This window comes from Marmota flaviventris, chromosome 1 (assembly GCF_047511675.1).
Source record: "Marmota flaviventris isolate mMarFla1 chromosome 1, mMarFla1.hap1, whole genome shotgun sequence".
Lineage (NCBI taxonomy): Eukaryota > Metazoa > Chordata > Mammalia > Rodentia > Sciuridae > Marmota > Marmota flaviventris.
In genome coordinates, this window is record NC_092498.1 from 198220238 (window position 1) to 198243691 (window position 23454).

The window sequence follows — 23454 nt, forward strand, 5'->3', positions numbered from 1 at the left end:
GTTGTATTCTCAATAAAGCCTTTGGTTGTGTCTTATCTAAAAATATGCCAGCCACTTAGATAACGAGGGAAATAGGATGGAAGTATTAAACTCAGAGAATCATTAGGGCCTTTTGTGGTCGTTGTTAGACTCTCTGTCTTTCAAACTCCTCAGGAAGCCTAGAGCTGAGAGCAGCCAAAGGTTTTCCACGTGTTATTTTTATCTTCTTTTTACTTATTTTTCTAAAAGTTTTTCACCAGGCAAAAAAGAAATAAAATTTTAAAGTAATGCTGTTAACAGGGTTTTTTTTAATATTTATTTTTTAGTTTTAGGTGAACACAATATCTTTACTTTACATTTATGTGGTGCTGAGGATCCAACCCAGTGCCTCCTGCATGCCAGGCGAGCATTCTACCACTGAGCCACACCCCAGCCCTATTAACAGTTTTTTGACTCAAACAGATATCTGAAGAAGTTTCCAGAACAGAATCCACTCACTCATTTATATCCAATCCTCTCTTGTGCATACTCAGGTCTGCCTTATGTACCCGCTTTATAACACCACATTTAAATCTTCTAAGCGTTTTCTACCACTTCATGCAAATTAAGAAGAAGAGCAAACATGTGTGGGGAGTTCTATAAGAATAGAACACAATTCCAATTTCTTTCCCTTTCTCTCTAAAGCCCCACACGTAGAGAAGGCAGACATGAATACCTCGTGGGCTAATGCAGGGTTTTCAAAATACAAGTGGCATTTTGAAAGAAGAATCATTTTCTGGGAATAAGTGTCTCCACAACTGAAGGAGATTAGGTGCTGGGCCCACTAGGATTCATCTCCTTTCATCTGCACCTCAATCAATGTCCACCACGGTACATTCAGGTGACCCCCATGGTACACAGGTGAAAGCTTCTTTATGTCTGGTTCCCAAAGCATGGCCCAATTCCTGGCACATCTGTGTTCTCAGTATTGCACTAGTCCAATCTTAGCATTTTGTGCATAAAGAGACACTTCATGGAAATATTGGAATCAGTTGATTTAAAATGAGGGGTATGACTGGGATGTAGCTCAGTGGCAGAGCATATTCTCAGCATGCACAAGGCCCTGGATTCAATCCCCAGTACTAGAAAAATAAAAAATAAAGATGGGTATCTTCCTTCAAACTAAGACTTCCTTTTGATAAAAATGGAGACAAGCAGATAGTAGACAGCGAAGTAGCACTCAAACCTGTGAAGCCATGATCAGAAAATAATGCAGTGTGTTCTACAAACCATGAGGAAAGTTAGGTACTCAAGTTTGGAAAAATCCTCCAGTGCCTTAGAGGCTTCCTGGTTAGGTGAAATGACTGGGGAGTCATTAGCATTAGCTTTACCTGTCACCTAACACCCGTTTAGGGTTGCCATCCTCAATCCTGATTAGGCATTAGAATTACCTAGGCAGGTTTGGAAAAAAATTCAAGAGCCCAGGATCATCTTCCACCTGCTGTCAATTACTTCTGAATTTCCAGAGGTGAGCCAATATGCATATTTTTTAAAGTTCCCTGGGTTATTTTAAGGTACATCCAAGACTGAGAACCTCAGCTAGAACTTCACCATAATTAGTTCAGCAGAGTTCTGAATAAGATGTTTCAATCTTCAGCTCCATCCAAGGGTACTTATTTTCAGAATTTTCATTGCCAGAATATAATCGGCAAAACCATCAGTGCACGATGCATCAGCTATGATCCAGGACACTCATTGTAAAACTCTTCTTGCTTATGACACATCTCCATTACATGGGCCAGTGCTTTCCCAGAAAACACTTAGTACATTGAAAATTCATGTATTGTCTTCTGGGCTCCCCATCACATGCTCACCTTGTCCTTCCATCAGCCCTTTCCCAACCCTCCCCCGCTACCCTTACTTCTATTTTTGCAGCCCATATCAAATGACCAGGTTAGACCCAAAAGGAGACCCATTCACTTAGGGTTGGGAATGCAGCTTATATTCATTACTTTAGTAACATTTACTGAGCACCTACTATGTGCCCTCCTGGTTGAAGTGTTGGGATAATAAATGGGCAAGATCCCGTCGTCTCAGAACCAACATTCTAATGGAGAAACAAGTGAACACATTTATAAATAATATAATGCCCAGTGGTAGTGAGTGCTTATTTATAGTCCCAGCGCAATATTTTTAGCAGTTATTCTAAAAAAAAAAAAAAGTAGCCATTATTAATATACTTAATTATCAGACAATCCAAAGACATTTTTATTTAGTATTAGATAAATGAAATGGAAAAATAAACCGTGCTTTTATTTATTACCACTCTTGATCTGTTTTTGACATGATTCCAGAAAGGGTCTATTGCATCTTTCATCTGGAATTTGATTGACACATGTGATCTTTTGAAAATACTAAGCCATATGACATCAGAGTTTCCTTCCACTCACAGGGAGCAGTGGTTTGATGTCGTGTGGCTGCTGTGTCTGTGTTTTGAGGAACAATTTGATGGTTTTCTGCCCTTGGGGAAAATCACATCATCCTAAATGACACCAATGCTCCTATCTATGAATTTAAAGGGAAACAGAGAGAAAGTCATACAGAACTTCAGCTTATCCTCTGAGAAGCTCAGGCCCCCAAAGACATCTTCAGATCTCTGTCCTCATCCTCTCAACAAGTGACCTCACCTTCTACCACCCCTGGCAAATGGGGCACACCAGGGACTATCTTGTCTCCCCCTTCTGTGCTCCTGTAGTGAGAGCCACTGCCCCTCTGCTCTGTGATCTGCCCCCTGCCTTGTTCTCTACACCTGATCCCACCACATTCCAGGAAGGCCTGAATGTTACTGCTTGCCTTTCTCTTTTTTTTTTGGTACTGGGGATTGAACACTGGGGCACTACAACCACTGAGCCACATCCCCAGGCCTTGTTTATATTTTATTTAGAGATAGGGTCTTAATAAGTTGCTTAGAGCCTTGCTAACTTGCTGAGGCTGGCTTTGAACTCATGATCCTCCTTCCTCAGCCTCCTGAGCTGCTGGGATTACAGCACTAATCCACTGTGGATTAAGTGGATTAAGTCACTGTGCGGGGCTTCAAACTCTTAACTGGGCCCTTCCTATTAATTTATGAACATGCCCCAGTCTCTCCCATTTCGTAAACTCTCCCTTCACTGCATTTTCCTCCACTTACCACCCTGCTATTCCTGCTCATCACAGGTGAACTCCAGAAAGTAGGTTTTCTCAACTCTATACCCAACCTCTGCCCCTCCCACACTGTTCTCCACACAGCAGCCACAGCACATTTCAGAGACACCTCTGTGAAGCCTTCAGTGGCTTCATATAGCTATTTGGATCAAGATCCAAGCACTAATGTGGCCACGGGGACCTGTAAGGCCTGTGTCCCAGTTCACCTTACCTGTACGCCCTCTCCTCTCTCAGCCCAGCCACGCTACCTCTCAGTTGGGTCCCCAGATGCACCATGCTCTCCTACTGCCAGTCTCTGCACCAGCTGTTTGCTCTGCCTACGCTGATCTCCCACCTTCCCATACCTGATTGGCTGGTTCTCACAGACTAGACCTGTCTTTCCTGCTGAACATTTTCACTATACTGTGTTAACTACCCCTTCAGAGCACTTAACATATCTGCAACTTGCTACTTATTTATGCAAGTCTTTGACTACACTATGTTCTCAAGATTGTTGGGGCAGGGAGGGTTTCCACCTTTCCTCACCAATGTGCCCCTAATGCCTAGTTTAAGCTCAGATACCTAGTAGATAACTGTGAACTATTTATTTGCAAGATGAATGAATGAATGCTGAATGAGGTTTTGCCAAAGAGAACCATTCTCAGACAGACTGGGAACTGCAGATGTGGCTTATCCAGAAACTTTATTCTCAAAGTAAGGAAACTGAGACCTAGGGAGAGAAAGTTTCTTTCTCAGGTCACAGAGCTAGAGTAGATGGACTTCAGGCTAAAAACCCAAACACAGAGAGTGACATATGGTCAGGCTGAATTACGATGATAGGCTGCACATTAATGATTTATTTCCTAAAGACAGCAGTAGCCTACCAAACCCACTGCAAATATCCACAGCCAGTACCTTCAGTGTTTCCCTGTGAATGCCTCCTTGACAGCCTATTTGGCCTGAGATCAATAGCATTTTACCCCTTTGGAGCTAAGGAATGTAGGTCCATATTTATTTTCTTGGGATTTGTCTGTGTCTTCAACCAGCATCTAATTCAAAATATTTTTATTTTTAATTTTTGGAGTCACCTGATGTCTGGTTGCTATCTTGGGCTCTGAGGTACAGTGATTAAAGAAAGAAAAACCATTATCCTCACCTCCAGAGATCTCAGCTGATGAGTTATTAAGGGAGCACAGGTTAACAATCCTTATCCAGAAAGAGGGCTTAAAAAACGTCTTAGCCAGTTGCTCTTCCCAGACTGGAATGAAGACCAGGGTTATGTGTTCCCTTGAGAGAAGTGGCAGAAGGTCTTAGGAGACTGAAAAACAGGCTTACCTGGCTCATTCTGGGTTTGCTTCATGTGGGTTCTTTTCTGCAGAAGAGAATGACCACCATTAAATCCATTAAATCATTAGCTAAAGGCCTCTGTTTGGATGGGTGCCATGGCCTCTAGCTAATGATGTGTGGAATGTCTCTTCACACATCAGAGAGTAGAATTGATACTCCTATTTTTCTGGTTTGGAAGTCACATGTTAGAGAAGAGAAGTAACTTGCTCAAGGTCACACAACTAGTAATTTTCATGTCCAGGAGCTGACTTCACATTTCTCAGACTTTGATATGTGGTTCTGCCTTTGACTCCATATTGCCTGAAAGGAATTGTAGTGTGTTTTGTGTTGCTCTATCAAAATACCTGAGACAGGGTGATGTATAAACAATAGGAGTCTATTTGGCTCACAGTTCTGGAGGCTGAGAAGTCTAAGAACATGTCATCCATGGTAGAAGGTAGAACACAGCTGGAGATCACTGGTGAGAGGCCAAGAGAGCAAGAGGAGCCCTCCATGATAACAAGCCTACTTGCAATGGCTAACCCACTCCTATTGAAACAGCATCAATCCACCTACGAGGGTGGAGCCCTTAGGACCTAATCACCTCTCACTAGGCCCCACCTCCCTATACTGTTGCATTGGGATTAAATTTCAACATGAGTTTGGGAGGGAACAAACATTCAAACCATAGGAAAATGTATTGGAAGAAAGTTGCGGGGGATGATCAGAAATCAGTATGAGAAGAAAAAAAACATAGGTCCAAGATTGGAACATCAATGTGGGACCCAGTGACTCTCTCAATCTGTTTGCAAGACTAACAATCAAAAGTGTGTCATGGTCTGCTGCCAATTCCAGGACTCAGCACATCAGTACTCATTGATTGCTGAAGGCTAATCATTTTTTTTTTCTCTCTCTCTCCTTTAGGAGGAGGCTTTTTTGAGTCTAACCTGGAGAATGAAGGAAGCATTTCAGGCAGTGACTCAACATTTTATAGGCAGTCAGAAGGTAAGGTTGCTTAAGAGATCACAGCTCCTGGGAAGTTGGAGGAATAGAAACACCATCAGACTGTCAGGGTCTCCCAGTCATATCCACACTCCAATGCAACCATTTATTGCTATGTGTTAGTCTGTATGAGTCTTCTTATTGCTATTTGGAAGAATCCATCATCAAAATAGGTGAGTATATCCCAAGCATGGCCTAGAGAGCTGTGTTCACCACCCGATCATTGGATATTTTACAATCCACTAGTTAATGTTCTGGAGTTGGAACATAATAATCCATTCACCTGTGCATCTCATTAAAATATGGTGCCCTATAAAGAAAGTATAACCTACTGATTACCTTCTACTTGTTGGTACCAGTGCCTCCTGAATCATCCACCTCCTGTGGGAGGCCCACAGCTCTTCTGCACCGTCTCTGTTCTTTCTCTGGGTTCCGTATGATTAATTCCATATGTCTACTCAACTAAGGAGGTCTCAGGTCTCCTGTAAGACAGTATTCCTGAGTGCGTCTGTGAGGGTGTTTTTAGAAGAGTTTAGCATTTGAATCAGTTGGTGGAGTAAAGATCCACTCAGCAATGTGGGTGGGCATCCTCCAATCCCTTGAGGACCTGTGTGTAGTCCACTTTGCATTGCCAAGACCAAAGTACCTGACAAGAAGGATTTAGAGAAGGAAAAGTTTATTTTGGTTTGAGAGGTTTAGTCCATCTCTGCTAGTTCCATTGTTTTGGGCCCAAGGTGAGGTAGAGCATCGTGGCCAAAGGGCTGGATGGATGAAAGCTGCTTAGCTCAAGGTGGGGTCAGGAAGTAGAGAGAAGGAAGGAGGAAGGGGTATCAGGGAAGATGAACCTTTTCAGGACACACCCCCAGTGACCCACCTCCTCCAGCCAGGCCCCCCTTGTCTACAGTTACCGCCCAGTCAGTCCATTCAAAATAAGAGGAACTGATTGTGTTATCACTCTCACAATCCAGTCATTTCACCTCCCAAGTATTACTGCATGAACACGGGAAGTTTGGGGGGACACCCCATATCCAGAACATAACAGTGCTAGATAGAACAAGATGGTAGAAGGGTAAATTCACTCACTCTTCTGGAGCTGAGGCATTCATGCCCTCCTGCCCTCAGACGTAAGAGCTTCTGATGCCTTCAGACTTCAGGGCTTAGGCAAATGACTCCCACAATTCTTAGGCCTTCAGACTTAGACTGAATCACACCACCTGCCTTCCTGGGACTTCAGCTTGCATACAGCACATCATGGAACTTGCCAGTCTCCATGATCCTATGACCCAGTTTCCATAAGAGATAGATGGAGGGATGGATGGATGGATGGATAGACAGACAGACAAATCTTTCCTGAAAATTCTCCTGAAGACTCCATCTGCAGTCACCCTTACTTCCAGTAACATCCCCAAGGGCTACCACACGCTGTCATATGGCCTCAGTGCACAGCTATTTGTCGCTGACCCTGAAATGCCCAGCCTTGGTTTCAACCCAGAGTTCTAGACTCAGAAATCTAATGCTTAGACATTAGGACACAAAGATCCTATAGGATTCTTAACCTCAGCATATCTTAATCAAGCCCCTTAGCCCCTTAGGTCCACCAGTGAGAGTCATCTTTTCCTCTGTTTCTTTCCCCACTTCTACCCATCCACCCATTGCCTACCACCTCTGTTTCTAATCTTAGCCTTTTCTTTCCACTCTGAGGCTCATAGTCTGAGCAGCTCCCTGCAAGAAATTCTTCTGTATTAATACTAATTTCAGTGACCATTATGTCAGACAGAGTTCTCCAGAGAAACAGAACCAATGGGAGCCATATGGTATGTGTACATACACACAGAGAGATGCATTTCAAGGAACGGGCTCATGCAGTCATTGGGGCCTGGAGAACCTGAAATCCATAGGGTAGGCCAGCAGTCTGAAAATTCAGGCAGGAGTATATGATGCGGTCCTTAAACAGAATTTCTTCTCTGGGGAACATCAGTATTTGCTCTGAGACCTTTCAACTGATTGAATTAGGCTCACCCACATTGCTGAGGGTAATCTACTTTACATAAAGTCAGTTGATTGTAGACATTAACCACATCTACAAAATACCTTCAAAGAAACACATAGATTAATGCTTGATTAAATAACTAGATACGATGACCTAGCCAAGTAACACATAAAACCAAACATTATGTCATTTAACAAACCCTCTTTTACATCCCCAGCAGTTTTTCTCTCTGAAATACCAGCCTAAACCTTCACTTTTCAGCCTGTTTTCCACATCATTCTGATCCCGGAATCATAAATATGGCATCCAATGTATGTTTTTAGCACCTTTGTCTAGTATGAGATAACTGTATTTGTGTGGGTTTGTCTCTGGGTCTTCTATTCTGTACCATTGGTCTACATGTCTATTTTGGTACCAATACCATGCCATTTTTGTTACTATAGCTTTGTAGTCTAGTTTAAGGTCTGGTATTGTGATGCCTCCTGCTTTACTCTTCCTGCTAAGGATTGCTTTGGCTATTCTGGGTCTCTTATTTTTCCAGATGAATTTCATGATGGCTTTTTCTATATCTGTAAGAAATGACATTGAGATTTTAATTGAAATCAGATTGAATCTGTATAGCACTTTGGGTAGTACGCCCATTTTGACAATATTAATTTTGCCTATCCAAGAGCATGGAAGATCTTTTCATCTTCTAAAGTCTTCTTCAATTTCTTTCTTTAGTGTTCTGAAGTTTTCGTTGTAGATGTCTTTCACCTCTTTTGTTGATTCCCATTTTTTTTAATCTATTGTAAATGAAGTAGTTTTCCTAATTTCTCTTTCAGAGGATTCATCAATGACATATGGAAATGCATTTGATTTATGGGTATTGATTTTATATCCTGCTACTTTGCTAAATTTATTTATTAATTCTAGAAGTTTCTAATGGAGCTTTTTGGATCCTCTAAATATAGAATCATGTCATCAGCAAATAATGATAGTTTGAGTTCTTCTTTTCCTATTCATACCCCTTCAATTTCTTTCATCTGTCTAATTGCTCTGGCTAGAGTTTCAAGGACTATATTGAATGGAAGTAGTGAAAGAGGGCATCCTTGTCTTATTCCAGTTTTTAGAGGGAATGCTTCCAATTTTTCACCATTTAGAATAATGTCGGCCTTGGGTTTAGCATAGATAGCTTCCACAATGTTGAGATATGTTCCTACTATCCCTAGTTTTTCTAGTGTTTTGAACATGAAAGGGTGCTTTGATGGGGAAAAGGGGAGAGGTGGGGAGGGAGCATGGGGGCAGGAAAGATGGTGGAATGAGATTGACATCATTACCCTAGGTACATGTATGACTGCACATATGGTGTGATGCTACATCATGTACAATCAGAGAAGTGAAAAGTTGTGCTGCTATTGTGGACAATGAATCAAAATGCATCCTCCTGTCATGTATACCTAATTAAAATAAATTAATTAATAATAAATAAATAAATAAATAAATATAGCATCCAAAGCCTTTCTAATTATGGCTCCAGCTGCTTGTTTTCCAGGGATCTATGGGACTTGGTAATTCCCTATCAATTGGGTACCTGGTCACCCTATAGCTTAGAATGTGGACTCACCTTATCCGTTAGAGCATCACTGCGGACACCCCAGAGCTTAGCTCAGGGGAGGTACTCAGCAAAAGTTTGTTCAATGAGAATGTGGACCTCTTCATGATATCACGATAAAGAGAGACAGGGGATATAGGGTCTTTCTCCAGGAAGCGCTTGGTGTGATGACAACTTAGATTTTATTGGTTCCGATTATTGAAACATTGGGAAAACTCTTTGTGCACTCAGTCAGGAACACTACAGGATGCAGAGCCCCAGGCTCCATTGCCCTGTGCTGCTCCATCATGTTTGCATTAGCTGGCTAAATCGCTTTGACCTGCACTAACTATGTTGGTTTTAGAAACTTTATTATGTTTGCCAAATGCTAGTTTCTGTTCACATTTGTGTCTTTAGGAGTCTAAGAAGCTTGAATGTTTTTTTTTTTAATTGAGCAAGTGATTAATTAATGAATCAATGTGTTTGCCCCCTGTCTTGTTCCATAAGGAGTTTTCAGCAGCTTTCAGGGGATTTGCATGTGTTAAATAATACATGGCTTGGAGATTATAAATGGAAATAAGAGGCTGAAATCGGGGAAAAAGAAACCTAAGCACCCAACCCTCTCAGACTCACATTCCTGTGCCTGATATAACTTGGGTTTCTGAAGCAAACTAACGGAAAGATGATAGAAATTCCCACAGATATGAAGCAAAACTCCAGTACCTCAAGGGAAGCAGAACTCTTCCCAGCACTTACCTCCAAAAAGAATTTCTTCACCTGGGGAAGTCCTTTGATTTAGACAATACTTCTTCCCATTCACTGCCATATACAAAGGGTGTGTTCGCTAAAAAATACAATTGCACTATTTTTAAAAGGAATGTTAGCTTGTATTCATTTCACTTTTCTGGTTAAAATCACAGGCTTTAGAGACAGAGTACTTAATTCAAATCTTAGTTCTTTTATTGTCTTATGTTCTTATCTCAGTCAAGTTATTTAACCTCTCGGTGCTTCAAATTTACCATCTGTAAAATGGTCTCTGCATAGTACCTCGTCATTGGTTTTTGGAAGGATTCAGTGTGGTTGCCCATGTGAAACTCTCAGCCTGGGCCCTGGCATCTGGTTGAACTCTGTGAGCTTGGCCAGTGTTGTGGTTAGTGATGTTGATTTATGGTCTAAAAAAAAAAAATTCTCCCATGGGTTTTGTGTTTGCATTAAACCACTGGCACAGCCCTGTGTCCTTAGGACATATGATAACTTCTGTCCCTATCATCACAATGATACAGTATATGCAGGGCAGAGGAGCAAAATAAGAGAATTAAGAAGAGAGGCGGTAGTGCTCAAAGAATTTCAAAACACCTGTTGTGTCTGGGGTGTGAGATCTGAATGAAGAGTGGGAGTCAGAGGGAGGCAGGCGGGAAGGGCAAGGAACTTGAACTTGCCACTGAAAGTAGCTGGACCTTGTCCTGGCACCCCAAAGGCTTTAAGCAGAAGCTGAAGGTAAAGCAGTCTTGTGGCTTGCCACTGCATTTTAGAAAGTGCTCCCTGTTCTGCTTCATGTCTAGGACACAGCATGATGGACACCTTGGCCGTCGCCCTACGAGTAGCAGAAGAGGCCATTGAAGAAGCCATTTCCAAAGCCGAGGCCCATGGGGACAGTCTGGTAGGGCTTCCCTGTTCCCTGGTGGGAGGTTGGGGTGAGGGTCCTTGTTGCTGGGAGGTGGTGCAGGTAAGTTGGGACGTCAGTGACCCAACAGCTTTTACTAGACCAGTGTCTGACCCCATCTGCACGTGTGGTCAGGACTCCTCCAAGACAGTGATACTTCATCCCCTCAATTCCTTTCCCTTGCAGGACAAGCAGAACGAGGCCAGTTACCTGCGGGATCACAAGGAGGAGCTAACTGAGGAGCTGGCCACCACAATACTGCAGAAGGTAGGTGTGCCCTAACAATCCAGATGGCTATAGTCTCCCAGGCAGGCAGCATCAGGGACCTGGAGAGCTGAAGAGCAAACATGGAGCCGTGACAGGAGCACAGGGAGAGCAAGAAGCACATGGTGGCTCTTAACCAGCCCTGACCACTGTTACTGATTCACATACCATAGACAGAAGCAAGTCCCAAGGTCACGATCAAGGCCAAGGACTGAGAAGTATACTCTCCCTGTACTGGGAGGGACTGCAAAAGCACATGACAAAGGGCTGGTCCCCACCCTGTAGATGAGGGACATACCCCAATTAGGCTCAGGTCTGTCCCTGGTCAGGCTCCTCAGTTCCTTGTTCCCTGGCTCACAGAGTCTTCCTTTCATTATCCTCTCTAGTCTAAAAGGGCATTGAAGAATATGCCCATCTTGGTTCCCCGGGAAGTTTTCTTGACTGCTTCCTGCCTATAGAATTTGAGAGCCCAGAGACCTTTGTACAGATGGCCCCACGAAAACCTACATTACTACTGGTGCTCATTGGCTGGAGCTGAAGCCACCCCCACCTGATGTTGGTGTCTGCCCTGTCCTTAGGACTTTCAGATGCTTCCTAATGTCAGGACTTGCATCCAGAGACACTGGTGGTTACCTCTGAAGCCATTAGCCAAAATAAACTTTTTCCTTCTCTAAGCTGTTCTTGTCAGGTCTTTTGGTCACCGTGACAGTGCAACCACTTATAAGCCATGTGGCCTTAACTGATAATTTAATCTCTCTGAGCCTGTTTCCTCATTTATGAAATGGGGAGAATTGTCGTGCATAACTTTTATAGATATCTTGAGGACTAAATGAGGTAAAGCCCATATGGTACCTAACACAGTCCAACATGGTGGACACTTAGATAAAAGAAGCTGCTAACATCATAAAAGGGTTCTAGTTGGTGTATGGTCTGTATCTGTGGATGTATCTCATGGTTGTACTTCTTAACCGACATGGATTGAAAATATTCAATCAGGGAGGAAAAAGTTCCAGAAAGTTCAAAGGGCAAAACTTGAACTGGCCATGCACTAAGCACTAGTCCGAGTCCACATGAATGAAGGCATGCTCCAGCACACCTGCTGCAGCCTTTTGCCATCTCACAGGCCCTTCATTCCTCTCCAGGACTCATTGGAGCATCATTCCCCTGGTATCTACCAGGTACCCAGATCTGTGATGGTTGCCTCTGTACTGAACACACCCAGGTCTTCTTTTTCTTGTTATTTATCCCTAAACAAGGCAGCCTAGCAACTATTCACCTAGCATTTATAATGGATTAGGTATTATAAATAATCTACAGATGATTTAAAGTACACAGGAAGATGTATATACGATACATGCAAATATCATGCCATTTTTTAAAAGGAATTAGAGCATGCATGGTTTTTGGTATCTGCAGGGGAGAGAGGTTCCTGGAACAAATTCTCTGTGGATTCAGAGGGACAGTTATATTTATAAACTGTAAAGAGCAGCAGAACATTCAAGGATTGTATTAGTGAGCTTCTTGTTACTGTGACCAATTACCTGACATAAGTAACTTAAAGGAGGAAGGCTTTATTTCGGCTCATGGTGTCAGAAGTTTCTGTCCATGGTCAGCTGACTCCAAGGAAACATCATGGTGGAGGAAGTTACTCAGCTCATGGGACCTGGGAAGAGAAAGAGGAAGAGGAAGCGGGCAGGGATTAAAAAAAAATATCCAGGATATGCCCCAATGACTGACTTCCTCCAATTAGCCCCCCTACCATTTTTACTACTTCCAGTAATTCCATCCAACTATTAATCCATCAGAGAATTCATTCACTGATGAGGTCAGAGCCCCCATGATTCAATCACTTCCCCAAAACCCCACCTCTGAACATGGCTGCACTGGAGACCACAAGCCTTTAACACGTGAGCCTTTAGGGAACATTCCAGACACAGACCACAGCAAGGCTGTACATGCTATTTTATCAAAAGACAGATCTGAACCAAGCTGATGTTCTATAGAAAATAAACTCCTAAGTAGCTGAAAAAGAAAACCCCAGAGGTGGTGCCAGGTCTCTGGCATCCTTCCCAATAACTTGTCCTCATTGGCCTCCCTTCACTCCCACCAGATCATAAGGAAGCAGAAAAGCAAAAGTGAGCAGCAAGTGGAAGAGGAGCCCGAGTGGCCACAGCCCCAGAGCTGCAGCTCCAAGAAGGCGGACAAGGGGGACGCCGCCTCCCCACCAGGCCACCAAGCACTCCCCACCCTCTGGGTGAGTCCCCAGCAGCACCACCAACCCTGCACATGTGCGCGTCAGAGCCCTTAGCCACCTGTGGTTGTCTCGTGTGCCCACTGGATCCTAAAGGTCAGCCAGGGGCCCAGTGGGGTATGGGAGCAGAGAGAGAGAATGAGAAAAAAAAAAAAAAGCACAGGAGGACTGTGGGTGAACACGCAGTGGGTTTTTTACGCAGAGACCAATTTAAGAAAAATGAAGATGTTGGTAGGCTATAATTTTTATTCATTCTGGAAAGATGTGTACTGAGTGAGGGGGGGAAATAGCTTTACGATGGCCGTGTGAATTCTTAAACCTAGATCGCTTAGGTCACGCAGAAGTGACCGTGAGAAAATTGCCAGGGGCCATTTCAGCCACCCAAGTGGTCACCTCTAGACAGGGTTGGGAAGTCACAATGCGGAGCCACCTTCTTGTCTGTTACCCTGAAATTAAGCCAAGAGCCGAGTCACAGAGCAGAGTGGCCTTCCTGTGGGCCCATGGGTCTGGGTTGTTCATATCTGCAGTAGTCACTGAGCCTAGAAAATTCCTTGGGGACTGTTTCAGTAAGCCCAGCAGAGGAAGTGCAGCATGTTGGGAAAGGAGTCAGCCAGAAACCCAGGATTCTGTGAGCTGCTGGTGCTTGTGGTCAGAGTCTGGGGCATGGACAGGAACACATGGGTGCCCTTTAATAGAGGAAAGTCAGACAAGGTGGACAGGCATTGCCAGGTTTTCAGTCTGCTCCCCTAAAGGTCCAGTGACATCCATCCCTATGGGGCTGATTGATAAAAGAGTGTGCAAAGCAGCACACAGTGGCATGCAGTTACAGGCTCACCTACATCCTAGACGGACTCACCTACATAAACTCCCCACACCCTCACAAGCCATTGGGCACATGGCAGTAACAAGGACCTTCATGGCTTTATCGGAAATTTCATTTCTTTGATTCATCAGCAGAACCTTCCCTATCAGCACACTGCCAGCTTGCTTTATAGCTACCGTCACACGCTCAGCACCAAAGAGAACAAAATAAGTAGAAGACTCAGTCCCTGCACCCCACCCCCCAACTTTATTAGCTGGTTAGCAAGGCAGGTGTAGATACAGTTAGTTAAGACTGGTAAAAGAAGATAAGGGAAGTCAGCACATAATTGGACACTCAGTGGCAAGGTGGAGATGGCAAAGGCATTTGAGATTCACAGGAGAGAGAGGCCCTTCTGACGATGAGAGGGGAAAGCCTTCTACAGGATGGGGCAGGGATGCCAATATCCTTCAAATAGCCTGTCATTCAGACCTGTCACTAAATCACACCTGCCATTCTGGGCTCAGGCTGCATGCATAATATTGTTTTGCATTTGGGGAGTCTTTCTGAAGTATTTTCTGCAAACGAGTCAACTTTGGGGGTTCTAAGAATTAGAAATTTCCACCACCCCCAGATTCAGCCATGAGCAAGAGGGGTCAGGGCTAAGTACAGGGAGCTCAGACTCTGCCTCTGCTACTCCTGAGAGGGATTCTGAATTTGCCCTTGGTTAGCTCTGTGAACTTGAATAACTGTATTATATCCTGTCTATAAAATGGTATAAAAGAGACCTGCCCAAAAGGACAACTCTGATGATTCTTTATGTAGTCAACAGTCTTTACTGAGCTTCTGCTGTGCGCGAGGTGCTGTGTTAGGTGCCACAGAGACAGGGCTTCCCTCCAGTTCAGCACACTGCACGTTAATCTGGGGGGCCCAGCAATACACATTCCAGTCATTGCTGTCCAGAGGAAGGCAGGGAAGGAGGGAAAGCTTGATTAGGAAGCATCCGGGAGATTCTTTCCTAGGTGACCTGAAAGCAAGACTTGAAAGATGAGAGCTTTGGGAGCATTGGCACTGGGGACAGTGTGCACGGAGGCTCTGAGCAGGCCTGTTCAAGAGACAGAACAGCAGTCACATGGCTGGAGCTCCATGGCTAGGGACTTAATGAGAAGCAGGTGTGGGCCACGTAGCACATAGGTGTCATCTCTGAATGAAAGTTCGCATTCTTTCTGGTATTACTTTATTTCTGCATTTCAAAATCAAGGTCACTGTATCATCAAGGTAGCCCCTATGAGTCATGAGCTGAACCTCTCCATGTTTTGGCCATCCAAGCCCCAAGCCCAGAAAACAGCAGCTGTTGGTGTCTCCCTGACATGCGGGGATCCGCAAGCCCCACTGAAAGGAGATCAGTGAACTCGGTGATCTCCAAGGTTCCTTTCAGCTCAGAGGTTCTCCAGTACGGTGGCCCAAGTCACAAAGTTAAATAAAATTAAAACTCCCATTCTTGGGTCACCCCTGGCCACAAGGACTTAATTCCACCAGTGTCTAGTGGCCACTCATTGGATGGTACAGATACAGAACATTTCCATCATCCCAAAAAGTTGTTTAGTGGCTTAAATAAAGAGATAAACAAAGGGCACAGAGGCAGAAATACATGTGAAACACTAGCCAGAGCCTGGAAGATGAACCAGCAGGCCAAGAGTCAGCTCTCAGGACTTCACCTGTCTGAGCCCCACTCCAAGGGGTCTGACTCAGGGGGTCAAGGCCAGAGACTGGGCCTCCACACTCTTACCAGATATTCCAAGGCAATGCCAACAGCTGCCGGGGTTAAGGATGCTGTCCTGAGTAGGGCTTCCTGACCTTCAAATTGTAAAGGACCCTAAACTTTTGGGCTCTTGGCAGGACTTTGTCCTTTCTTTGCAGTTCTCCAACAACCTTGACACCTGGGGTCTAGGGAATAACGGTGCAGAACCCCAAAACCCTGCCAGCCCCACTGCTTGGACTTAACTGTAATACCCAAACTTAATTCAGCTCCATTCAGATGGGATTTCTCATCTCTTCTGTCGAAAGACAGTTCCGTGTGATTGTTCCCTTTTTAATTTCCTCCCTCATTATGTGGCTCTCTGCTAGTAGGGGGTCGGTGCAACCTGGCTTTCAAAGCCTTAAGATGCAATATCCTAGAAGACACTAATGCAAGGGCTGTGATCATTTAATGGCCCCGTGGGCGTGTGTATATGAAAGGGTGTCTGTAATACTCTGGTGATCCTGTTGATAATGATAATGACTTCAGGGACCAGACGCTGACTATGTGCCCAGTGACTAAGATGAACCTCTGTGTGACTCTTCCTCTGTTTTCTCTCTGGCCCCTTTCTATTTTCCTTAGCCTTTTCTCTTTGTGTCTCCCTCATTTCCTCCCTCACAGTTGCTCTTTCCTTTGAATAGCCATAATAGAGAATTAAAATACTTTTTTATTATGAGCGTAATTATTGGACTAAATTTAATGCCTTTGTCTGACCCTAAAAATACAAAGCAAAGCTTTATCAGTTCTTTCTTCATATGACCACGCTTATCGATCTCCTTGTATCCAAAGCCTGGATAATAAAAATATTCTCTCCCTCTTTTAATAACTGTGAGCTCTTTGAGAGTAAAGACTATTTTGAAGCCATGTTCAGTGTCTCAGAAGCCTGTCCTTTTGCAATGATGATAATCACAGCAATCATCACAACAATTTGTCATTTCAAGAGAGCTCGGTAGAACACATTGCTGCTGCCCACATAGGAGACGCTGGGACTGCAAAGGAAGGACAGCAAAGGCTGCTGGTGATCACAGGGGTGTTTCACTGAGAGCTTGACAGCCAGCAGGTTCAGATGGCAAACCCTGCTGGGTTGGAGCACATTGTTCCCAGGCTTTCATCAGAGGCTGCAGGCGCACACCAGGACAGCATGGAAGGGGACCAACTTGAAGCCACGCAGATCCAAGCTCAAACCCTGCCCCTGTCCCTCAACTGCTTTGGGGAAGTTACTCAACCGACTCAGTTACCCATGTGCTCCCAGTCATTTTTAATGGGTTAATGGATTAGAGTCAGTGGTGGGGCTTAATAAATGCTCTTACTAGGGCTAATATTTATTAAGTGCCTTCTCTGTGCTGGGCATGGTACTGATCTATTAACATGAGGACTGAGGCTCAGAGCAGTTAAAATTCCTCTAAGATCCCAGGAGGACCCACTGACTCACTCTACCTGAAACCTCACCCATGAATTAGTGCCCAAAGAGTAAACAGCCACTCCAGGCCAGTCACAGTGGCACAATCCTATAATCCCAGCAACTCAGGAGTCTGAGGATCTCAAGTTCAAGGCCAGCCTGGGCAACTTAGTAAGACCCTGTCCAAAAAAAAAAAAAAAAAAAAAAGGCTGGGTGGGGGACTTGGTGATAACAGTACCTCTAGGTTCAATCTCCAGCACCACAAAAAAATGAAAAATTAAAATGAATAAGCAAAATCAAAGAGTAAAGAGCCAGTGCCTATTTGGAAGTTCAGATTTTCATGTCCATCTTTCCAAGGTGTTGATGTGCTGAATATGGGAAACTCCACCACCCCCACTCCAAACGTCCCTAGTCCTGCTTCTTTGGTGGACTTTGGGTGGGTAAGAAGAAGGGGAAAAGCCGAGGCTATGAGTGGTAAAGAAAGGGTGGACACAAAGGCTTGGCTAGGGTAATGAATAAATAAATTACTAAAAATTCCTATTGCTTCCCAGGAGCCAGCCGAGTAGTAAAAGTGCTGCTGTTGCACCATCTGCTGGTGTTTTTACTTATTGCAGTGAATACGTGGCAAAACCAGGTCTAGATATTAACAGACTCTTCCACCCTGGCCAGAGGCAGTGGGCCCAGTATCCTGGGCTGGAAGGAGACAGTCCTATTACATTTTGTGGTTGTCAGGTTATAGTTTTTTTAAATATGTACCAGTGGCTTGCTTTATAAAAACCTGACATCCCCAACCCTCATGAAAAACACAGAATCCATTTTCTCTGTTGGGACTAGGGAGAGTTTTCATTTGTTGGTCTTGACTTTTGTAGGGGGGTAGGGAGCATTTTTCCTCATAAAAATGGACCCCCACCAACCTCCTACATACATATACTATTCACATAAGATATAGTTTGAGCCAGCACAAATAAAATATGATATATTATTTGGTTCCCTTTTTGAAACATGTATTTAGTGATTTACAGTGAAAATCTTGTAGACTTTTGTTTTAAAGTCGGAATACACAGAATGGATTCTGTAGCTGCAGTCATACTGGATCTGGCGATGGGACTGTCAGCCCCTTAAGAGCCAGAACTGTCGTACATCCTGGCAAATTCAGGTGCAAACATGAGTCTGAGGATCACACACAGAAGTCCATTTCTGCCTTCAAGGAGCTCCCAGTCTGTGAAGAAATTGACAAGTCAATGTGTGGAAAGACCTGTGTGGTCTCATAGAAAACCTTTGCCCAGTTCTGGGTGAAATCAGTACCAGGGCTATATCCCCTCACAACGTGGGGTTTGCCTTAGGAAGATGTTTCCTTCTTTCTAATAACATCCCTGCACTTGACTATCAGCCTTGATCTCTGTGCTTTCTGAAAGCCTCTCATTATCTTTCAAGGATTTCACAAAATCACAAACAGTTCCTTGAATCCCCAGCTCCATGAAAACCTTTGGGCTTGTCAAGTGGCATCATCAGAACCGTTCCCAACACTGGGGACAGGGAGTCCTTGCTGTGTCCTCAGAATGAAGGAAGCATTTGGCCGCAAGCCACTTGTGTGTGTGTTTGTCTCTTCTCCAAGTAAAACCTTGCTCTCCAGGATGCAATTATTTCCTCTTACTCCCCAATTGTACCTAAGAAATTAGTGAAAAATAATTCAGGCACTTCTGAAAACCTTTCCTCTAGCCAGCCTTAAGTCCACAGCAAGTGTTCATTGACTTCCAGTTCTGTACCACTTACTGTGCCAGGGCCTGGGGATGTCACCACTCACAGGACATTAACTGCCCTTGGGTGCTCTTCTGTCTAGTGAGCACACCAGTCAGAAGACAGATGTTTGCAGTAGAGTGCAGTAAAGCATGAATAAGCAGAGGAAACCAGGTCCCCGACCAGCTTGGGGAAGGGGCAGTCAGTGGAGTTCCATGGGCCAGGACCTGCTGGAAATGAGACCTGTGCACAGAGTTTTGTGGAATCCATAAGGATGCAGCTCATTCGCCATACAGCCACGCTAACTATGGTCACTGCACTGAAAGGCATCTCTGGAGGTCCATTATGCCCTTGCTTCTGCATTCATAGAGATGGGAGCAGGTGGTAACCCTTGGTGCACAGCTTAGAAGTTTCCTTATTATCTTGTAGGCCCATCATCCTCCTAGACTGCTCAAAAGTCCTGTGAGGGGAACTAGAAGTTTCCTGTAGCTTAGGACCCAAGCTAGTCTGCCATGTACTCTGCAGCACAGTGAATTGGTGCCTTGTGCCTGTGCCAGAGGGTACCTGGCCTGCAGTAATGGCATGCTGGATTCTGAGCCACATCTGTGTCTTTTTCAGACTGGTTGTGTCCTTAGGAAGCAAGGCCACTGAGTGTGTCACCCTCTCCCCAGACTCCAACCATAAAGCTCGGAGTTGTCACCCAGATATCCCATGCTGGCCTTTGCTGGCTTTCTTGGTTATGAGCAAACATCTTTTTTTAAGCTTTCGCCTATTATGCAATCTACTGGGAGTGCAGGGCAAAGTCGTTTCCAGAATTAAGTCACTTTGCCAAGGTGTCATAGCGGAGGTGGTGTTTGAGCCCAGGGACAGCTGGCTCCCAAGTCCAACTCCAAACTATGCCACAGCCCTGCTCAGAGCTCTCCCTGAGCAAGTCCCTGGGTCTTCTATCCTAAGCGCTTGGGGTGGGCGAGGACGAACATAAGAACATGGAGGAGAGCACATTTGTCACTGGGATAGAAGAGAGAGGTGCTGTTGGCAGTAACATCAGCCAACAGGGGGAGGCACCCTGCTCAGGAGCCTGAATTACAGATCAGTACTTTGTTTAATGTTGTCATCAATATAAAAAAGACCAAAATAAATAACCATGAAAGGCCAAAATAAATAACCATGAAATTCCTTCATTAAATGGCAAAGGAAGAAAAAAAATTGGTCTCTTCATATTTGATAAAGTTCTCTGTATACAGTATTTGAGCTTTACATGTATGATGCAATTCAGATATGTTTCCTGTCAGTCATTAGAATTCCCATTTCCACAGTTCTCCTTAGGTTTGGGTTCATTGTGTTTTGCTTCGTGGGCTAAATGGGAACATGCTGTGATCATTCTTGGGCTTGTGGATTAACCCTACATTGATTGCTCATCTATTACAACCCATACATCGTGCCATAACTTTGTATTCCTGTGGGTTTGAAAGTCTTTGAGGGGAAAATGTTTTTGTTTTTCTATGACCTAGAGCAGGTCTTCACGCAGTTAGTCCTAAGAAATATGGACGGGGAGAATGGCTGGACAAGAAGGAGCCATGTGAGAACTGGCCCTATAGGATTCTTCTGCACCTCTATGCTACCTAGTAAGCTTGGCCACTTGCAGTGGAATAAACAGGGAACCATTTGTACAGTGACAGGGACGTGGCATTGTGTACTCATTTGCAGCTTTGAAGGCTCACCAGAAAAAAAGTCCATAGTATTAAACATGGTCCTCTGCACAGCTGAACTCATTTATCCCAGGGACTGTGCCCCGTGAGCTCATCCCTTCCCCTCTTTTCTCCCCACAGCGCTCCCAGTCTGCATTCTCATTCTCTGGTGAAGATATCCTGAAGCCCTCTTCCCAGGAGACTGTGTCAAGGCACCCGAGGCACTGGAGCCAGCATCAAAAGAAGGAGTCTGCTCTGACCAGCTGGAAGAGCATGGATGGGCTGGATGGAAAAAGTAACGGTTTTAAGCAGCCTCTGCTTGATCTGTGGGCTTCAGAAGTGCTGCCCAGAGGCTTCTCAGCAGTTGCATGCCACTCAGCTCATAAGTTTGTGTACGCCCATTCAGGGCGGCTGGGCCAAGTCAGAGGGTCTCTGACACAGCACACCATATATAACCTGGCCAGTTTTTCTAGTTATGAAGGCTTTTAATGTGCCATCGATATCCCATGTTCCTTGCTGAGACCTGTGAAACGGGTACTCCTGGGCAAAGGTTTTAAAATGTCTCAGCTGCATGGCCCCACTGTAGCCCCCTGTTCTTGGTAGACTGGGAGGATGCATCTTATGTAGGACAGGCTCACTAAACCAACTTCTTAGGGCATTTCAGCTTTCAAAGGGATTTGGGTCCCAGCATCAATCTGGTTTTAAGGAATTCCTTTCTGAAACCAGATACATGAGTAGGGTAACACTTGCTGCTATAACAGGTAGACCAAACAGTCAAGGGGCTTAATGCAGTCATTTCCTTTTTCATCACACACCCATGCAGTGCAATTGTCCCTGGCTTGCAGAGGCCTGCAGAGGCCAAGGTTCCTGCACTGTGGCTCCGCTGCCCTCTAGGACCTGAAACTTCTATTAGATCATCCACATTCAGCCAGCAGGTGGAGAAAGAGAGAATGAAGGAGGCAGAGGACCTCTACTCCCTAACCCCTCCATGGGGAAACACACTCACCACTGTCACTCCCATCTCATGGGCAGAAACCTGTCATGTGGCCACAATTCCATACAGAGGAACCTGGGGAATGTAGCCCTGTGTGGCTCAGGTATCCCAGCAATATCACCCAGCCATGAAAGAGGCTTAGATGGTATAATGTCTATCTTGCCACACCTGGAGATAGCACTTTGATTCATTAGTGTCTGTTCTTTCTATTTATTTTCCTAGAATGTTCTAGCACTGCAAGGAGCAATTGAGCTCAACGTCTGTAACAATAGTCCTTGACAAAATTGTTAAGTCATGAACCTCAAAATAAAGAGGTTCAAATTAGCTAGTCACTCTCCTAAAGTCAAATCAAAAGCTGCAAGATGCTTGTATAACCATGTGGCCAGCCGCTGAGGGCCAGGAAGCCCCCGTACTCAGGGGTCTCCTAGACCCCGTGACTGTTGGAGTAAAGGTGCCTACCCAGCCTCAGAACACATCTGAGGGACATGTGGCATGTTTAGCACCTTTCTGTGTGGTATGTACACCCACAGAATGGAAACCAGGCACATTTGTCTTCACATGAAGAACTACCAGTGGTATTCACCCATGGTGTATGTCAGACCCTAACCTGAAAAACAAAAGCAACCAGAAAAGATTGATAGCAAAATAATCATATAAGCTTCTAAAGATGGAGCTGTCATTTCTACTCTATAAGGAAATGATTTAACCAACAGCTATATAAGCAAAATCCACACAGTGCAAAGAATCATACACATGGAATATTTTTAACTGTCGCTCCAAAGACTTTTCCAAAAAAGATGGTTTCCATGTTAATCTTTTAGCACCTATTAGTAGAAACTGCAGAGCCAGGACAGATTCGGTAGCGCACAATAGTTTCTTTATTTATGTGTTAGTTTTTGTTTTTATTTTTAAGTGCATTTTTTTATTTCTAGATCTGTTTCTCTTTCCTCCTGTTTCCCAGCATATTAATATTTATTCGTTCATTCTCTTCCTCTTTCTTTCTTCCTCTGTCACTCACTCTCCCCACCACCACCCCCGCTGACCCTCGGTATCCCTCTCCTTATGAAATGTACATTTCCACAGAGAAAGGACTGTAGATTCCACAGGGCTTATGAGAATATTATGTAACAGATCTTCACTAAACAATAATAGCTAACCTTTAAAATCACTTCATAAAGTGCAGGGTCCGTTTTATGTATTCCTCCAAGGCTGTTGCTAACTGCTCTTTTTATTTTGTTTGGAAGGTAAGAGCATCAATAGGCAGTGAGGTTACATAACTTGTCCAAGACCCCACAGCTAACATGAGCAGAGCTGGTCCTCACACCCCAACATGGTGACTCCAACATGTGGGGGTTTTCAACTGCCGCTCCATAATATGTATCTCTCTATCATCAAAACAAGCATACAAAAAAAAAAAAAAAAACCCATCATGTGAAAATTCAGATTTACAAAGTGGTAGGTTTGTAGGATATTTTAAAAACTTCTTTAAGATTCTCCATATCACACAGTAGTTCCCCACTGAATTAAGAGCATTCCTAATAAATTTACAAAGGAATTTTGTTTTTGCAACATGATTGGGTGCATAATTTTCTATAAAGTTAGGCAGTCATGTTACTTGTATATAAACATAAAGTATAATTCAATAATATCACACACACACAAAAAAAAGATTTTATACTCTGTTCAAAAACCCATGCATCTCACAGGATAAAAATTTAAAACAAAAAAAATTAAAGCAGTTGATTTTCTGAGGAATGTTCAGTCCTTAACATGTTAAAATGTCCATGACAACTCTAGAGGTCTTGAGGGACATGTGGCATGTTTAGCAG

At 44.1% G+C, this 23454-nt stretch overlaps 1 protein-coding gene across 3 annotated transcripts in view; it reads left to right on the forward strand.

Annotated features, from left to right (window-relative positions):
* Positions 1 to 23454, forward strand: part of Myrip (myosin VIIA and Rab interacting protein) — a 333894-nt gene that overhangs the window by 249870 nt on the left and 60570 nt on the right. For all 3 annotated transcript variants that reach the window (XM_071600012.1, XM_071600020.1, XM_071600018.1), the window contains exons 5-9: positions 5392 to 5472; positions 10595 to 10692; positions 10882 to 10962; positions 13070 to 13213; positions 20773 to 20926. In XM_071600012.1, coding sequence (XP_071456113.1) covers positions 5392 to 5472; positions 10595 to 10692; positions 10882 to 10962; positions 13070 to 13213; positions 20773 to 20926 — 558 coding nt within the window. The remainder of the gene's footprint in view (positions 1 to 5391; positions 5473 to 10594; positions 10693 to 10881; positions 10963 to 13069; positions 13214 to 20772; positions 20927 to 23454) is intronic.